General features: G+C 37.2%; 1 protein-coding gene across 1 annotated transcript in view; it reads right to left on the bottom strand.

Annotated features, from left to right (window-relative positions):
* Nucleotides 1-17,008, bottom strand: part of LOC110209692 (putative E3 ubiquitin-protein ligase HERC6) — a 55,462-nt gene that overhangs the window by 21,029 nt on the left and 17,425 nt on the right. The window contains 7 exon segments of the mRNA XM_078148466.1: nt 2,105-2,256; nt 4,431-4,620; nt 9,424-9,514; nt 11,014-11,073; nt 13,871-13,992; nt 15,374-15,447; nt 16,707-16,846. Of these exon segments, the coding sequence (XP_078004592.1) occupies nt 2,105-2,256; nt 4,431-4,620; nt 9,424-9,514; nt 11,014-11,073; nt 13,871-13,992; nt 15,374-15,447; nt 16,707-16,846 (829 nt within the window).

The following is a 17,008-nucleotide window of genomic DNA, read 5'->3' as shown; positions in this document are numbered from 1 at the left end:
TCTCTCTCTCTCTCTCTCTCAGCAATCAGGGTTAAGTGACTTGCCCAGGGTCATACATCTAGTAAGTGTCTGAGGCTGAATTTAAAATCAGGTCCTCCTGACTCCAGGGCCAGTGCTCTATCCACTATGCCACCTAGCTGCCCCTTTCCATCCTTTCTCAAAGAATTTAGCACTTGGCTTATAATCTTTCTCTCCATTCCAATTCTGTCCTCACACTTGGAGACTTCGATAGCCATGATGGTGTTTCTTCAAATTCTCTAGTCTTTTCCTGAAATGGCTCCTTTTTGCTCACTGAGCATCTCCCCATTTATATTTCATATATTATTTATATATTAGCCTGATCCTGGGGTCTGATCCAATGGAAAAACCTAAGAAGTCTGGAACTTTGAGGGAAAGGGAAGGGGCCCTGGAATGGGGGAGGCAGATTGGTCTATACAAAGTCATAGTCCTCCAGCAATGCTAAGGAACTACTTCCTTTCCCTGTCCTTGCCCTTCATGTAGTATCCCTACCCCTCTAAGAAGAGTGTACCATATGGTAGCCCCTGAAGGACGTCTATCGATGTTGGGGACCACTCCTCACACCACTGACCTCTCTTTGAGTAGGGATATGAGCCCCTTTGCCTTGAGGATATTTGGATAAGGATTTCCCACAGATCCTATCCGAAGGCCTTGAGTAAGACAAAGGTCATGCATTCCAACTCTAAATTCTAACACTTCAATCACAGCCAATCACTGTCTCACTCACCATCCCTAAGAAAGAGATCTGGAAAAACTGTTTGCAACATAAGGTTTCTGAGCGATGGTGTCAGAGGAAGGATCTAGAAGTGAATGAAGAGCACAGAGGGCTCTTTGCCTTCTTTCTGACCCGGTGTGTCAAAAGGTACATCTAATGCAGGTAGTGGTGTACACTTCATTGAACATGTATGGGTCCTTGGCGGCCGTCCCATGGGGAGAGGCTAAGCCCTTCTAGCCATGTCTAGTGAGTGATTCCTGTGGCTCATTGTTAAGGGCTTGCAATGACAAAGCAATTCCCTTATTAGCTACTTGCTCCCTGGGTCAGAGAGACTGGCCACTGAGCCAGGAAGGGCTGCTCACTCTGTAGACTTTGAAAGGAGAGACAACTTTCATTCTTATTCTTTTTCCTTTCTCCAAGAAGACATCTCAACAAGGAGACAAGTTTGGGCTTGGCTGGCCAGAAGACATGGACCTTGAGGGAGGGGAGGGTGAAATGCATATTTAACACTCTCACTGTTTTAATGTTTCAAATATCAACCTCCCAGGAGTGTATAATAAGAGTTATAGGTTAATTGATAATGTTTTAAGTCTTTGTAAATGAGCACTTAAGACTCTTGTGTTTTAAGCATTAATTTTATGTGAAGGTAATAAATGGCTGTCCTATACTTGTCCTTTACTGTATATCAAATACCTTTCGAATCCCACTTTTTGGTGAGACCCTAAACATTTTCAAAAACCCTAATATTTAAGTCATTTTCCTAGGGTCTCTGGGATGGGGAAATGTGTGAAAAAAAGAGCCTTACTCTACACTTTAGTGGTTAAGTTTTTCACCTGGAGCCTAAGGAGGACTGAGTATCAGCCTTTAGTGGGAAAGGTAGACCCTGCCCTCTGGATCAGGATCAGTCTATTGCTACGTTGAAAAGGATGGCTAGGGAGAGTGTCTTATGTTTGGGCTTCTGTGAAACAATGAACATGAATGAAATAGACTTTGAGAGACAGTGGGGGCTGGCATGCTATAGTCCACGGGGTCACAAAGAGTCGGACACGACTGAATGACTAAATGACAAAAACAGGTTTCTGTGACTGCAAGAAGATGGATAGCGCGTGAGGAGAAAAGGTCTAGGAGGAAGGGAAATTCGTCAGCCTTACAGAAAGTGCAATGGTTCTTAGGAGGGGCAGGGCTGAGGTGAATGAGCACAACAAAATAGGGAGTGGACCCAGGGAAGGGAGTTTTTGCCTAAGCTGCTTGCAACTCTGAAAAACAGGAATTGGGAAAGGAATAAAGGAGTTTGTTAGCCACAGAATACTAGAATTGTTCACCTTTTCCCCCCTGCCTTGTTCCAGTCTTCTTACAGTTTACCTCACTTACCCTGTGAAGCTTTTTCAGCATTCCAAGGAGAGCTTTGCTATTACGATGGTCCTCAGCACTTTCAGACCAAGAATTCATTTGAAAGCTGATGGCTCCTTTGAGCATCTGAATCAATGAGTTGAAAGAAGATTCCTCCAATGATTCCCACATTTCTCTGAAGTATATAAAGGTAAATAAATAAATAAACGAATGAATGAATAAATATATGTATGTATAAACACACACATATATGTGCACATTATGTGCACATTATGAAATACACATGTGCATGTATTTAAATATGTATATGTATATATACATACATATAACACTTTAAGATTTACACAGTATTTTACATGTTCTCTCTTTCGATTCTCCAAAAACCCTGTTACTATTATTATCCTAATTTTACAGAGGAGAAAACTGAGGTTGTGACTTGCCCAGGCTCACACAGCTAGAAGTGTCTGGTGGCAAGATTCAAACTCAGATCCCCTTGACAGTGGGTTCAGGGCTCTGGTCACTACTCCAAGCTTATCATCTCCCCACGTTCCCTTCCACTTTTGGTCTGTGACCCGACACCAGCTTAGCTCCCTATCGCCGGCTACTCTGCTCTTTCATAAGCTGTTTTTCTCCTTTTATTCCAGAAATGCATGTTTTCCTCAGAATTCTTTCCTCTAACCTTTCCTATTTTCTTTACAATCTATCTCACCACGGTCTTTTTCATGCCACAGCCTCAACTCTCCAGCTACATGGATAACTCTCAAAGGTTTACTTCAAACCCCAGCATCTCCCAACCTCAGTCCTGCATTTCCCAGAGATGTTATTCGATGTCTCTATTCCAGTGTCCTATTAACATCTCCAACTTAACCTGTCCAACTAAACTCATCACCATCCCTCCAAATCAGCTCTTCTTCCTTATTTCTTTGAATGGAATGCTACGGGAGAGCACTGGACTTGGAATTAAGAGAGCCTGGGTTTGAATTCTACCTTTTATACTTACTATCTGTTTAACCTTTAAAAAACCCTAAATTTTCTGAATCAAAGTTTCTTCATTTACAAAAGAAGGATAATAAAACCTGAAGGTACCTACATCATAGGATTGATGTGGAGACCAAATGATATAATACACAAGCACTTTATAATCTTTAAGACCTGTATTAATATCAGCTAATGTTATTTTTAAAATTTATTTATTTTTCATTCATAAAATAAAACAAACATTCCATAACATGGTATAAAGATGATTTCACATGAAACTGCACATCTATTATGTACAACTTTACTATTCCTTTTAAATATATAGTAAAGTTATCATGTAAATTTCTTTTTTCTTTTTCCCTTTTTTCTTCCCTCCCCATCCCCCCCAAGATGGCTACCATTAGACACAAATAAGTATATATGTATATGTGTGTATATATATATGTAAAATCATCCTATACAAACTTCTGTTTATCACTTCTTTGTCTGGATCTAGAGAGTGTCTTCCTTCATATGTCCTTTGTAATTAATCTGGGCATTTATAATAGTCAAAATGACTTATTCGTTCAAAGTCATTCTTAAAACAATATTGCTGTTACTGTATACAATGTTCTCTTGGTTCTGCTCATTTTGCTCATCATTATTTCCTGCAAGTCTTTCCACATTTCCCCAAGCTCATTGAGCTAAGATTATCAGTGGCACCTATCACTGCCTTTATTACACAGACTCAAAAGTACATCTCTCATTTCTCTCTTTCACAACCCACATCCACTCAATTGACAAATCCTTTCAATGATTCATCACAGTATCTTTTGCTTTGATCCTCTCTTTTGAAATTTTAGTGCTATTACAGGCACTTTCCTCTCCTCCTACATTTGCTTATACTGCATCTGCCTTATCCAAATCCTGTCCTTCTCTAGCTTCTTCCTGAAACCTTGCTTGATTGTCAATAGCTTTAAGTTACCCTCCCTCCCCAAAGCACTTTACTTATACTTCCTTTACGCACTTATCGCACTCTAACTTATGCTATAATCATCCTGTATCTCCCCAAGTGCCTGACACCCAATAGGTACTGATAAATATTTGCTGAATTTAATTTAGTTGAATAAATCATCCACATATGACATACCTTTTACAGACTAAATCCCACTGGAATTAAAAACAAAATTTAATGATCTAACAAAATTCATTGACAGTTACATTCCCATATAATTCTAGTTTTAATTTATTATTTTAAAGACCAACAAAGTTAAATTAATTATATTCCTTATCATGAGTAGAATACAATTGATGTTAAAATCTAGGGTAACTGGAATACTTGTTTATGAAAGACTCAAAGATAAATCATACTAAATGTAACTGATCTTACCCAGGACTTCTGAAGACTGGTCATTCATTTTACAAACAACTTTTGCAAATGGGACCACTAGAGACTTCCAGTTCTCAGGTTTATGCATTAGAGGACATTCTGGGAGTAGAAGGAAAATTGATAAAGCTTCCTGATGTGGAGAATCCCATGGAAGGACCTTGAGCATATGATCTTTGAGACATGTAGTTATCTGTAGTCAAAAACACATTGAGACAATATTCAAATACCAATGTTTACTAAAAAGGCATAGTTAAGGACAGTGGCGTGGGCCAGAAGACTCAAATGAAAGTCTCATCTTCAATGCCACTAAATGTATCACGTTAATAAAAAACAAAGCAAAGCAAAACAAACAAAAAAAAACAAAAAAAACCCACAACAAAACAAAACTACTTAATCTTTCTGGAACCAAGTGCTCAGTTTATCTAACCTTTATTATATACTGTTTAAAAAAAATTTTTGGAAGGAATTAGGTTAGGTGACCTACCTCCGATCACATAGCAAGTGTCCTTCTGACTCCAGAGCTGGCACTCTATCTACTATGCCACTTAGCTACCCCACAATTATCATATACTCTTTTGTTGTTGTTTTAGGCAATGGGGTTAAGTGACTTGCCCAAGGTCACACAGCTAGTAAGCGTTATGTGTCTGAGGCCACATTTGAACTCAGGTCCTCCTAAATCCAGGGCCAGTGCTCTATCCACTGCGCCACCTAGCTGCCCCTATCATATACTCTTGATGACAGTTGTGTTTCCCATTTAACAAAGTGGAATGACTGAAACAGGGAAAACTTAAGCAACTGGAGTCAAAGTCACACAAAGTAAACTATGAATCCAAAATTACTATGGAGTCTTTCTAATAGAATTGTTTATTCACTTGAAGCTGCAGTTAATAGCTTCTTTAGAATGCTCATACATTTCTTTGCTTTCAGTTTGGCTTCCCATCTTTGACCCACCATTATCAACTAACACTATCACTGGAATACTTTTTCTGAATTCCAAAGAAAAAGCTGTCCTATGCTATTTATTTATAAAGAGAGGTAATGGAGCATAATGGGTATAGAACTGGGATTAATCAGGTATACTTGGAGTCAAGTCCTGCCTCGGACATATACTGGATGTGTGACCCCTGGGCAAGTCACTTAACCTAGCAGTGCTCAGGCAAATATCAAAGACCAGAAATCACACAGGAGTTGCTGATCTGCATGTGTGGAAGAAATTTCTTCTCCAAGAGTTCCCTAAATTGACAAAATAACAGAGACCAAAAAAATTTTTTTAAATGAGTACTATTTTTTTCTTTTAAAAAAATGAATCCATGATTTCTCATAGCATCTGTTGTGCTCAGATAACAACCTACGATGTTGTGATATGATAACTCTGAAAGCAGGCATCTGGACTTCCTTCCAAAATTAGCTACCTGAAGGGGAGGCAGACTGCCTAGCTCTCACATACCTACAGCAGCAAAACTGTGAAGTTTGTGCCAGACAGAATGATGATGGAGAAATCAGTGAAAAGTTACAGTAAATTATTTTTCTACCTCATAAATGCACAGGAAGCTCACAGGAAATTGGAAAATGGAATCTCCTGGCCAAGGGATCACTAGTGTGATGATGGATGGGATTTAGATTACACATAGCCAATCTGCAGCATCCCCCAGCAGCTTAGGATAGCTAAGTAACACCTTTCACTTGGAGAGGGACAGGTAGAGAGATGGGGAATGAGCCCAAGGAAAAAGGAGGAGTTCTGGGAGAATGTTTTCCATGCCACTGGCAGAGTTTATTATTAGACTAAGAAGATATTCCCTGTTCAAGGGCAGGAGACAAGTGGAGCTGACCAAACTTTTCCAATTGTGAAAGAGGTCCTTTTGAACAAGCCTGAAAATGTCTCTTATGAAAGAACAGTAAATAGTTGCTGCAACAAGTGGGACTATCCATTCATATATTTTGTTACATTTTATTTTTCCTTATTTTCCACCATTAGGCCAGCAGGTGGTTGGAGGATTTATTTCTACACTATTAGCTCGTCAAGATGATAAGAAGCTATTATGGTTCCTATTCCCCCACACATTGCAAAGCTGAGTATTATCCTACCAATAAACAAAAATGGATTTTTAATGGAATAGAAGACATTTAAGCATTTCTGAGGAAAAAACCACAGATGAGTAGGAATTTTGACACACAAACACAAGAATCCAGAGGAATCTAAAAAGGCAAATTTATTTGAACAATCAGAAGTAGCTATGTAATGATGTAGTGCTAACATTCTAATAGAGGAGAAAAAACCAAGTGTGTCAGGGCCTTCTTCTCTTAAAGGTCATTGTGGGAATTAAATAAGAAAAACAAAGGTTGGGGGATAGGTTGGTTCTGTTCTAAGGGTTTGAAGAAGGAAATGAAAAGGGAGGGTAAAAGGAAGAATAGACTAATGTATAAAGGAGGAAGAAGGGGACTGCACTTGCTATTTCCGATTGGAATATGTGGAAAGAGTATAAAACATGGATGAAGGTATAGTGAAAGAGCTGGCATCAGATGAACTTTACTCAGCTAAAATGGATGAAGGAGGGTTGAATACATACACACAAAGTTCACTGTAGAATTTCAACTCAAAATCAACAGGGAAAGAGAGGGATGGAAAATGGATGGGTTAAGAAGAAAGATAATACAAGGGAAGGAATAGTCACGAGCAAAAGAAACTTCTGCATGAGGAATTGAAAGGTGGTGGTGAGACAGGGGTGTGTGTGTGTGTGTGTGTGTGTGTGTGTGTGTGTGTGTGTGTAAAGAAACAAAAGAACTAGAATTTAAAGGAGTGCCTTGGATTGTCTCTTAGATGCCAGGGGAATGACTGAACAAATGGTGATATAAGAATGGAATGGAATATTATTGAGGCATAAGAAATGAAGCAACAATTTCGGAGAATCCTGGGTGGTATGAACTAACACTGAAGAACCAGAACCAGGAAAACTACTTATGTAAGGATAGCAACATTTTAAAGACTTAAGAACTCTGATCAAAGCAACGACCAATCATGTCTCTGAAGGATCTATGATGAAGCATGTTACCTATCTCCTGACAGAGAAGTGATGGATGCAAGGCACAAAAACATACAATTTTGATCATGGGAACAAGCATTTATGTGTCAGGCACAGTGCTGAGCACTTTACAAACATTATTTCATTTGATCCACACAACCCTTATGAGGTAGGTGCTATTATTATTATCATACCTATTTTATAGTTAAGAAAACTGAGTAGAAAGAGGTTGAGTGACTTAGGGTCACACAACTAGAAAGTATCTGAGACTAGATTTGAACTCAGGTCTTCCTAGCACTAGGCCCCAGTATTCTATCCATTGCCACCACTTAGCAACCTTGGGATTATTTTGCTTTTGCTTTACCATGCTAATGTGTTACATGTTTGGTTTTTGTTTTTTTTTCTTTCTGCCTTTCCTTCTCTCCTTTAATGGAAGGGAAAGAAGGAGGATGGGGGGAGGGGATTAATAATAGCTATGCAAAAAATAATAATAAAAGGTAATTTAAAAATGAACAGAAAGGAAGAGAAGGAAATTCAGGAGCATGGACAAACAGGACAGTTTTAAAAATAATGTGTGAAACATGTCATATACTTGTTTTGAAAACAAGGAATATGAAATGGAATTTCATAGAGTTCTCTTTTTGCATGCTAGGTCTATGCAAATACTCTTTTTTGTGTTAAATCTAGAATTTTAAAAAATGTTTAAAAAACATAAAAGAATTACTGCTCTTACCCTTCCCTTTCTCCCTCACCAAAATCTAGCTTCATTGTGTAAATTTCTATTTTACATCTTTCAATTTTTCCTTCTTCCCTCAGTCCCAGGCCAATGTCCACGCAGAAGAATCTTATCACTGCAGAGTCATAGTGGACAAAAGGGTCACCTTCTATCTCATTTTAAAAAATCATTTTCCTTGACAACTTTACCTGTTCTCACCTCCAAATTGCCTATTAAGTAAGCAATGAAGAAACAAAACTGGCACTCTTTGCAGATGATATGATGGCATACTTAGAGAATCCTGGGGAATCAATTAAAAAACTACTTGAAATAATTGACAACTTGAGCAAAGTTGCAGGATATAAAATAAACCCATATATATCATCAGCATGTCTATATATCACCAACAAAGCCCAGCAGCAAAAGATAGAGAAATTCCATTTAAAATAACTAGACAATATAAAATACTTGGAAGTCTACCTGCCAACATATACACGGGAACTATAAGAACACAATTACTAAATACTTTTCACACATATGAAGTCAGATCTAAACAATTGGAAAAATACCAAGTAAATATCATGCCAACATAATAAAAAATGACAATTCTGCCTAAATTAATTTACTTATTCAGTGCCCTACCAATCAAACTACCCCAAAAAACTATTGTATAGAGCTACAAACTGCTGGTAATAAACAAACAGAACCATTTCTAAAATTATGGGGAACTATACCACAAAATATATTACTTGCCTTCACATAATATTGTCGTAATTTAAAAATAATTATTAAATAGTGTCTCTTTCCCCCTTATATGGAATTTTAGAGCTGGAATGTACATAGAAACCATCTAGCTCAATTTACCTGATTTAAAGAAACTGAGTCTCAGTCTAGGGAAGTGACATGCTGAAGGTCACATGAGTAGTTAGTGAAATCTGGAATTCAAACCATAGTCTGATATACCAGTCTTTTCCTTTATATACCCCCATGCTATCAATGTTGAAAAATGTTATATAGGAGTTTAATATACCAATGCTAGGGTCAGATCTTGACAGGAGAGTTTCAAATAGTCCATTTTAAATGTGCAAGAAGAAAAAAGTAGTAGGATCTTAAAACACATTCCCTAGCTAACAAATTCTTCTGAATTAAAAATGCATTCATGTGAAATGCCTATAATTAAATTCCTATTCTACAACAACACATTCTACAAATAAGTACACATATACAATGCCTTGTATAGCAAAATGGAGATTATTACCGTGTCTATAATCCAGTCCTTCTGCATTAATTCCTCAAAGACATCTCTTGCCATTTGTAAGTCAACATCAATAGGAGTAGTATCATCAGTTCTTTGGGGGGGGAAAAAATCATTGCACAGATGAAGCAAAGACATGTCCAAATACAATGTACTACTTCACTGGGTTATGTCTGTATATAAATGAGGGGTTGGGTCTCCAGATGCAATGTTTCTTCTAAAGCTTGCACCCTTCCATCTTTGTTTTTAACCATCTGGACATCATGCTGTCTAGATTCCAGGCATCATCCTCATCTCCCCCTATCCCCTGTACCCACAACCTTGGTCTTTACGAAGCTTTCTCCTTATCTTGTCTGGAACCAGGACTCCATGCTACTTCCAGTCTATCTCCACACCAGGCTGACACATGTCTACTTCCTTTCTGTCTCTTCAAACATACTTCCTTCCGGTTCTTTGTATGCTGCTCCCCCATTAGAGTGTAAGTTCCTTGAGGGCACAGGCTACCTGGCTTGTTTGTATTTTAACAGAGAACTTTGCACCTAGTAAAGCATTTAATAGTAAATGTTTTTTGATCTGACTGCCCATTTGACATTTTTATGCTAGGCTTTTTGCTCATATGTTTCAAAGTGAACTCTTTCCAAAACTCACATAAAACTCTGCTATCTTTTATTTATTCATAAATTGTTTGCCTATCCATAAGGCTGATAAGTAATATGTTCCATGTCCTTTAAATTTTCTTATAATATCTCTCTTTATATCTAGGTTATGTATCCATTTTGACCTTTTCTTGGTAAATGGTGTAAAATATGCCCAGTTTCTGCCATACTGCTTTCTAGTTTTGCCATCATTTTTTTTACCAAATAATGAATTCTTATCCCCAAATCTCAAGTCTTTACACTTATCAAATACAAGGTTACTATATTTATTTGCTGCTGTAAATTGCATGTCTACTCTGTTCCATTGATCTACCTTTCTATTTCTTAGCCAGTACCAGATAGTTTTGATAATTACTACCTTAGAATATAATTTAAGATCTGGTATTGCTAAACCTACTTCCTTTTCATTTTTTCATTATTTCTTTTGATAGTCTTGCCTTTTTTTTCTTTCAAATGAATTTTGTTACTATTTTTTTCTAATTCAGTAAAATCATTTTTTGGTAATTTAATTGGGATAGCGTTGAACATATCAAAAACAGTCAATCTTTAGAAATCTTTCTGAATGTTCTTAATCTCGCAATCAACAGGTGCAGGCATCTTTGTACCTGTATCATGTTAGGTAAAAAAGAAAAACTCCCTTTCCTCAGGTGGCCATGTGGTTCAGTGAATAGACTAGACATGGAGTCAGGAAGACCTGAGTTCAAATCTAGCCTCAGATACTTATTAGCTTTGTGAGCCTGAGTAAGTCACTTAACCTTTGTCTGCCTAAGCTTCCTCATCTGTAAGATAGGGATAATAATAGTATCTATCTCCCAAGGCTGTGGGAAGGATAAAGTATTGATGATGTGTATAAAGTGCTTTGCAAATCTTAAAACACTTACAAGTGCTAGCTATTATTCTATTTAATGAAATTAAATATCGTCATGAGTATTATTACCTTTTCTTCAAAAAACTGGCAGTCAGAGAAGCAGGATATGAAAATATCTCACAAATTTCCCTACATGAGGAAGAATATAAAGGTTAATTAAAACAAAACAAACAATAAAGCATATCTCTTCATAGTTCCTGTTTTCATGATCAATTACAGTATATTACCCACAACTTTTCTATGTTGTAGACAACAGACAACTATATATGTGAAGTCCAAAATAATAACATAAATGAGTTTGATTTTGGAGTTGTCCAAGAATTTATTTTTTAACATGTGCAAGTATATCTTACTTTACATGAGACATACCCCCCACCAAAAAATTGTGTGTAAACCTAGAGTTGTGAATATATAATGTCAAAAAACAAAAATTAAAGTTTACAGGAAAAATTATTAGCTTTCTTACTTATAAGGTCATAGATTACTGCCATAAAGAACCTTAGAGGTCCCTTAATTTACTTCCATCTTTTAGAGATGAGGAAGCCAAAGCCCAGAAAGATTAAGTAGTTTGCCCAAGGTCACAGAGTTAGGCTTAAACCTGTTGAGTCTATGATCGAAAGCTATTGTGTTTTATACTGAACAACAATGCCTCTTAGTGCTTGTTTTGTTTTTTGTTTGTTTGTAGGCAATTGGGGTTTAGTGACTTGCCCAGGGCCACACAGCTAGTAAGTGTCTGAATTCAGATTTGAACTCAGGTCCTCCTGACTTCAGAGCCAGTGCTCTATCTACTGTGCCACCTAGCGCTTGTTTTTAAATTGATTTTATTCAAGTAACATGTACCCTATTGAAATGTCCTATAGAAATTCAGAGAAGAAATTGCTATACAGCTCTAAGAATACAAAAGAACACCAAGGAAGTTAGTGAAGGTGATCATGGAATCAAATTGCCCAGGTTACCTCTGTAATTATATTACAATCCGTGTTCCCTACCTAGATTGATTGATTGTTCACCACCAAGACCACCACTGACAATTCTTGGGTCTCACTAAACACCAGGAGCAGTCTCAAGGTAACAGAAGCTTGGACACTGTTGTAATGATTCCATTAGTCATTTTCCTATATTTAGCATTTCCTGATCTTATGACTTAAAGAAGAACAAAAATAAAAATCAGGATTTTCCAATTGGATGAAACCAATTAATATTTTTGCAAAGATAGATAAGTCTCTAATTTGAGAGGAAGAAAAGGGAAGGAGGCAGAGACATCAGGTATTTCAAAAATACAAAAAAAAATATTCTCAAGGTAAAACACAATCCTCCAATAAAGCCTAACATTTCCAAAGCGAAAAAAAGAAGAGTATAGGCTGTGAAATTACATTACTCCTAAGAAAATAAAAATGTTGGTTTACACTAATCTCTTTACATCTAGAGAGATCTTAGGTGCTCCCTTAGTGGCAGCGTTGTTGGGGGCACCCTCAACAATTCTTGGAGAAAAAATTTTAACAGTTAAGCATCAGCTCGTGTATTGTTGTTTTCCCTTCATTCTTAAAGAGGAGCAATGACCTAAGCAGGGTGATGTCTTGGCTTGCAAGTCAATTGACATGGAAAAAGAGAAAGGCAGGCCTGCTTTACTGAGAGGCAATTTTTTCCCTTTCCCAGAGATGTTCTGGAACACAGTGGCTATATGGTGAATTACCTTCAGAATCCTCTGTGAGGTCATTCACCCAGAGGGGCCTCTTCTGCAGTACTCTGAATTAGCTGATGGTCCAACATGTTTAGCAAAGAGAGCGAAAGAGGAAGGACCAATGTCCTTAACTTGCTATGTGAATTGGGGCAAGTCATTTACTTTTCCTGGGTCTCATTTTCATTATCTGTAAAAATTTTTGTACTCTGTACTATTTTTTCCTTAAGTGGGTATATGATTTTTCCAGCAAAAAATGCATCCTAAATTTTCCATCCCCTTCATTAAAGACAGCATGGTACAGGAGATAGAAAGCCAGCCTCAGAGAGTTGGGTTCAAGTCCTATCTCTGACATCTTCTGGATGTAGAACCCAACAAGTCCTTCAGCCTTTCAGTGCCTCAGCTACCTCTCTGACAGATGCTAGGTGGGGCTGGTGTATTCTGGCAAAAATTCATGAAACCAGGGGTCTGATTCTTCTACAATGAGACAGCTGGGGAAAATGGCCTCTGAAGCGACTTCCAGTGCTTTCTCTTTCTATGACCCTCATCACCTCTTTGAACTTTAATTTTCTTACCCAAAAAATTCAGATAACATTTCATAAAACACTCTAGCTCAGCATTTTAATGAGCAAATCATAAACTGTAATGTACTACATAAGTGAGTTATTATTGTTTATCATTGTCATCATCAATATCAACATCTCAAATTGCCTATGACCTTGGGAAGGTCATTGTATCTTCCTGGGCTGCTATGTCCTCTTCTGAAAAATGAGAAGGGGCATTGCGGGGCAGTGGAAGAAGCATCTGATTTAGAGTCAGAGAATGGGGGTTCAGGTCTTCCAACTGAGACCTAATACCTGTGTGCTCTTGGATAAGTCACTTAATTTCTCTAGTCTTCAGTTTCCTCATCTGTAAAATGAGGGGGTTGAATTAGAAGGTGACTAAGGTCACTTCCAGCTCTAAATCAATAATCCTATGGATCAAATTATCTGTAATAGTTCTTTCATATCAAAAATTGATGAGCCTGTTTTTATTTTTATTTTTTCTTAAGGCAGTTGGGGTTAAGTGACTTGCCCAAAGTCCCACAGCTAGAGCCTGTTTTTCTGCGGGAGAGTCACAGCAAAGGATCGATTTTCTCTCTTCTTTCTTTTCTTTCTCAGTCTTTCAAATAATGACATTTAAGGTATTATACCCCCCGCCATAGTCTTAACACCTGCTGTACAAAGGGAGAAAAAGGTATAGAATAACCTTGCTGACTCTTTATACTCTTCACTTTCAATTTCCACTGTGGTCCATTTCTTAATCAGAGTTCGATTGATCTGGCTGATTTGCTGTAGGCTTCTGCCAGTGGCACATGAAGAGCTAACATCCTCCAAGAAGAGAAAAAAAAAAAGGATGAAAAAAACATGTGAACAGAGCTGGAAGTCTTGGGGTGTTCAACATGACATTAGCATAACCGCTACTTTATTAAGCAACCAGAAGTGGTTTCTTTGACATCTCCAGTAAGTCAGTCATTTAGCATTTATTAAGCTACTCTGGAACCAAATGTCCTAAATGAGTGATGTCTCAATCACTTCCTGGAAGGGAAAAGTTTTTTAAGTAATGATTTTTGAAGATACCAACTCTTGGCCAAACATTCTACATCGCCTTCTAAAGCCTTTGTCATGAGGCAGAAAATTCTGCATCATTTCTTTACTAATCATGTCCCTGATGCCAAAATGGGGCTTCTTTGTAGAAGGATCTGCTGAGCTTAATCATGTCGTAGGTGAAGAAATACTCTATGTAGATGAATCACTATTTGTCTTTAAAGGAAAATGAAACATGAATGGTAGGTAGGATTACTAAGCTTAAAAAAAAATGGGGGCAGCTAGGTGGCGCAAGGGAAAGAGCACCAGCTCTGGTTCAGTAAGACCTGAGTTCGAATATGGCCTCAGACACATAACACTTACTAGCTGTGTGACCCTGGGCAAGTCACTTAACCCCATTGCCTAGCCCCCCCCAAAAAAATTGGACTTATGATTTCCATGATGACAACATCAAATTAGAAACAGGGGGATTGCGGGATGCATATGGATTTAATTTAAAAATACAATGTCATCTATGTTTCATTGTATTTTTTTTATTTTGCAATTATTTCCCAACTACATTTTATCTAGTTCCATTAGCACTCAGAAGTAATGTTGGTGGCATGCAGCCTGAAGGCTGTGTGTTTGACACCTGTAAGATGTGAAGAAGATATAGTCTTAGATAATTGTCTGGAAGTGTTGAAAGGTTAAGTGACTTGTCCAGGGTCACAGAGCTACTATATCAGTGATAGGTCTTGAACTGGGCTCTTATTGACACTTAGGATAGTTCCCTAGCCGTTATGCTATACCATGCTTCCTCTCTCCTAAGCCTAAGAAATATAAAATGAAAATGTGTCAGCTAGTGTAAATTCTCTACATAAATATTTTAAATTTCACCCCTAACATAATGGCAAATTCTTCTAGTATAATAGATTTTTGGTTGCATGAACTTAGAACAAAAATAAGTGAAGAATTTTCTAATCTACTAATATGCATTAAAGGCCCATGAGAAAAATAATTTAATTTTAAAAAAATGCTAACAGAGCATACATTCAATCTTCTTTATGTTTTGAGATAGAAATAAAATTTGAATACAAATTCATAAGGATTAAATAATGCTTTAAATACTGCCCTGAAAAACTGAGTAAAGAGTTAACAAATGAATCTGAAAGCATAAGAGATGTACCTGAGACTGGACAGTGGTCACAAAATTGGCATCTCCTCCAGCAAATATGTCTTTCACTTGAACATCTGCAAAGTCTGAAAGAATGACATAAAACTGAGTTTGTGTGTCCTTGAAAACAAGGGAATGTCATGAAACAAGGCTGGTATGCTTTGGTGTAAATTAGGTGATGTTTATGCCCTCAATTTATGAACCTTCATAGAATCATGGATTTAGAGCTGAAAGGGACCTTTTAATTCATCCAGTGCAACCTTCCTATATTATAGATGAGGAAATGGACTCTCAGAGAGGTTATGGGATTTACACAGTCCTAGGTAGTGTATCTGGGTTAAGATTCAGACCCCTGCCTTCTAATTCCAAATATTTTTCCCTTTCCCTTTGAATTATGTGTCATTTTAAACTTTATAAATAAAATAAAATTATGGAAAAGCCAATATACTGTTTGTGGAGTCGTGGACTGGTCTAACTAATCTGCAAAGCAATCTGAAATTATACTAAGAAAGTGACTAACATGTTCATGCTCTTTGTCTCAGAGATGTCACCATTAAGCATATTCCCCAAGAAGGTCAAAGACACAAAGTCCTACATACAACAAAATGTGTACTTTTTGTAGTAGCAAAGAATTGGAAACAAAGCTGATATCATTGTTTGGGAGTGGGCTGAACAAATTGTGGAAGATGAATGAAATGGAATTTACTGCCCCATAAAAAGAGTTTGAAGAAAGCATATGCCTTCTCTAGTGTAGGGGGGAAGGAGGGAGATAGTTTAGAATATAATAAAAAAAACCCTAAATTTAAAAAAAAAGAAAGCATAGGAAGATATATGTAAATCAAAGTAAGCAGAACCAAGAAAACAATATACTCATGACTATATCAATGTAAATGGAAGGAATAAAAAAAACACAAGCTGTATAATCATAATGATCAAACTTGGCCCAAAGAGAAGATTCGAGAAAGTACCTCCTTCCTTTCATTGTAGAGGTGAGGGTATCTGGGTGTGGAACAATGAATATACTGTCAGGCTGAGCTGATATGTTAGAACTGCTTTTGTTTTCTCTCTCTTTTTTGTTATTTGTTGAAAGGATAGCTAATCAGATGGTGAAGGAAGAGGGATATATTTGGAAATGAAGGTAATGTAAAAGCAAAAATTACCTACATAAACTTTTAAACAATTTAAGACTACAGATTTGTTGACTACAGGAATCATTGCACAAGAAAGAGTTTACAAAATTCAGAATTTAAAGTTATAAAACAAAAATAATTTTGCAAGATGAGAGAGAAAGAAGCTGATAGCTTCCCTCTTTCTCAAAGAATAGAAAAGCTCTAATTCTTCTTACCACTTGAAGAAATCAGGTTGCTAATATTGAAGCTCTGTTCCAGGCTGCCTGGTTGCAAAAGGCTGTTCAGGTGACTTTGAGACCCACAACCAAAGGATAACACCTGGCCAGTGGTATAGGCATATGCAAGGGTGTGGTGACTGTTGGAGAAATAACACATTATAAATTAAATTAGATTCCCTGTTTTTTATTCTAAAGAAAGGTGAAGTTTCTTAGCAATACAGTAACAGGTATAATTGATATAATGCACCCAGTGCCATATCAAAATTCCACTCTTAGAGCGGTAACATGTATGAATATTA

The sequence above is a fragment of the Phascolarctos cinereus genome, unplaced genomic scaffold, assembly GCF_003287225.1.
Source record: "Phascolarctos cinereus isolate Bilbo 61053 unplaced genomic scaffold, phaCin_HiC Scaffold_9;HRSCAF=440, whole genome shotgun sequence".
NCBI lineage: Eukaryota > Metazoa > Chordata > Mammalia > Diprotodontia > Phascolarctidae > Phascolarctos > Phascolarctos cinereus.
The sequence above is the reverse complement of the archived record's forward strand: the minus strand, read 5'-3'. Positions and strand labels throughout refer to the sequence as shown.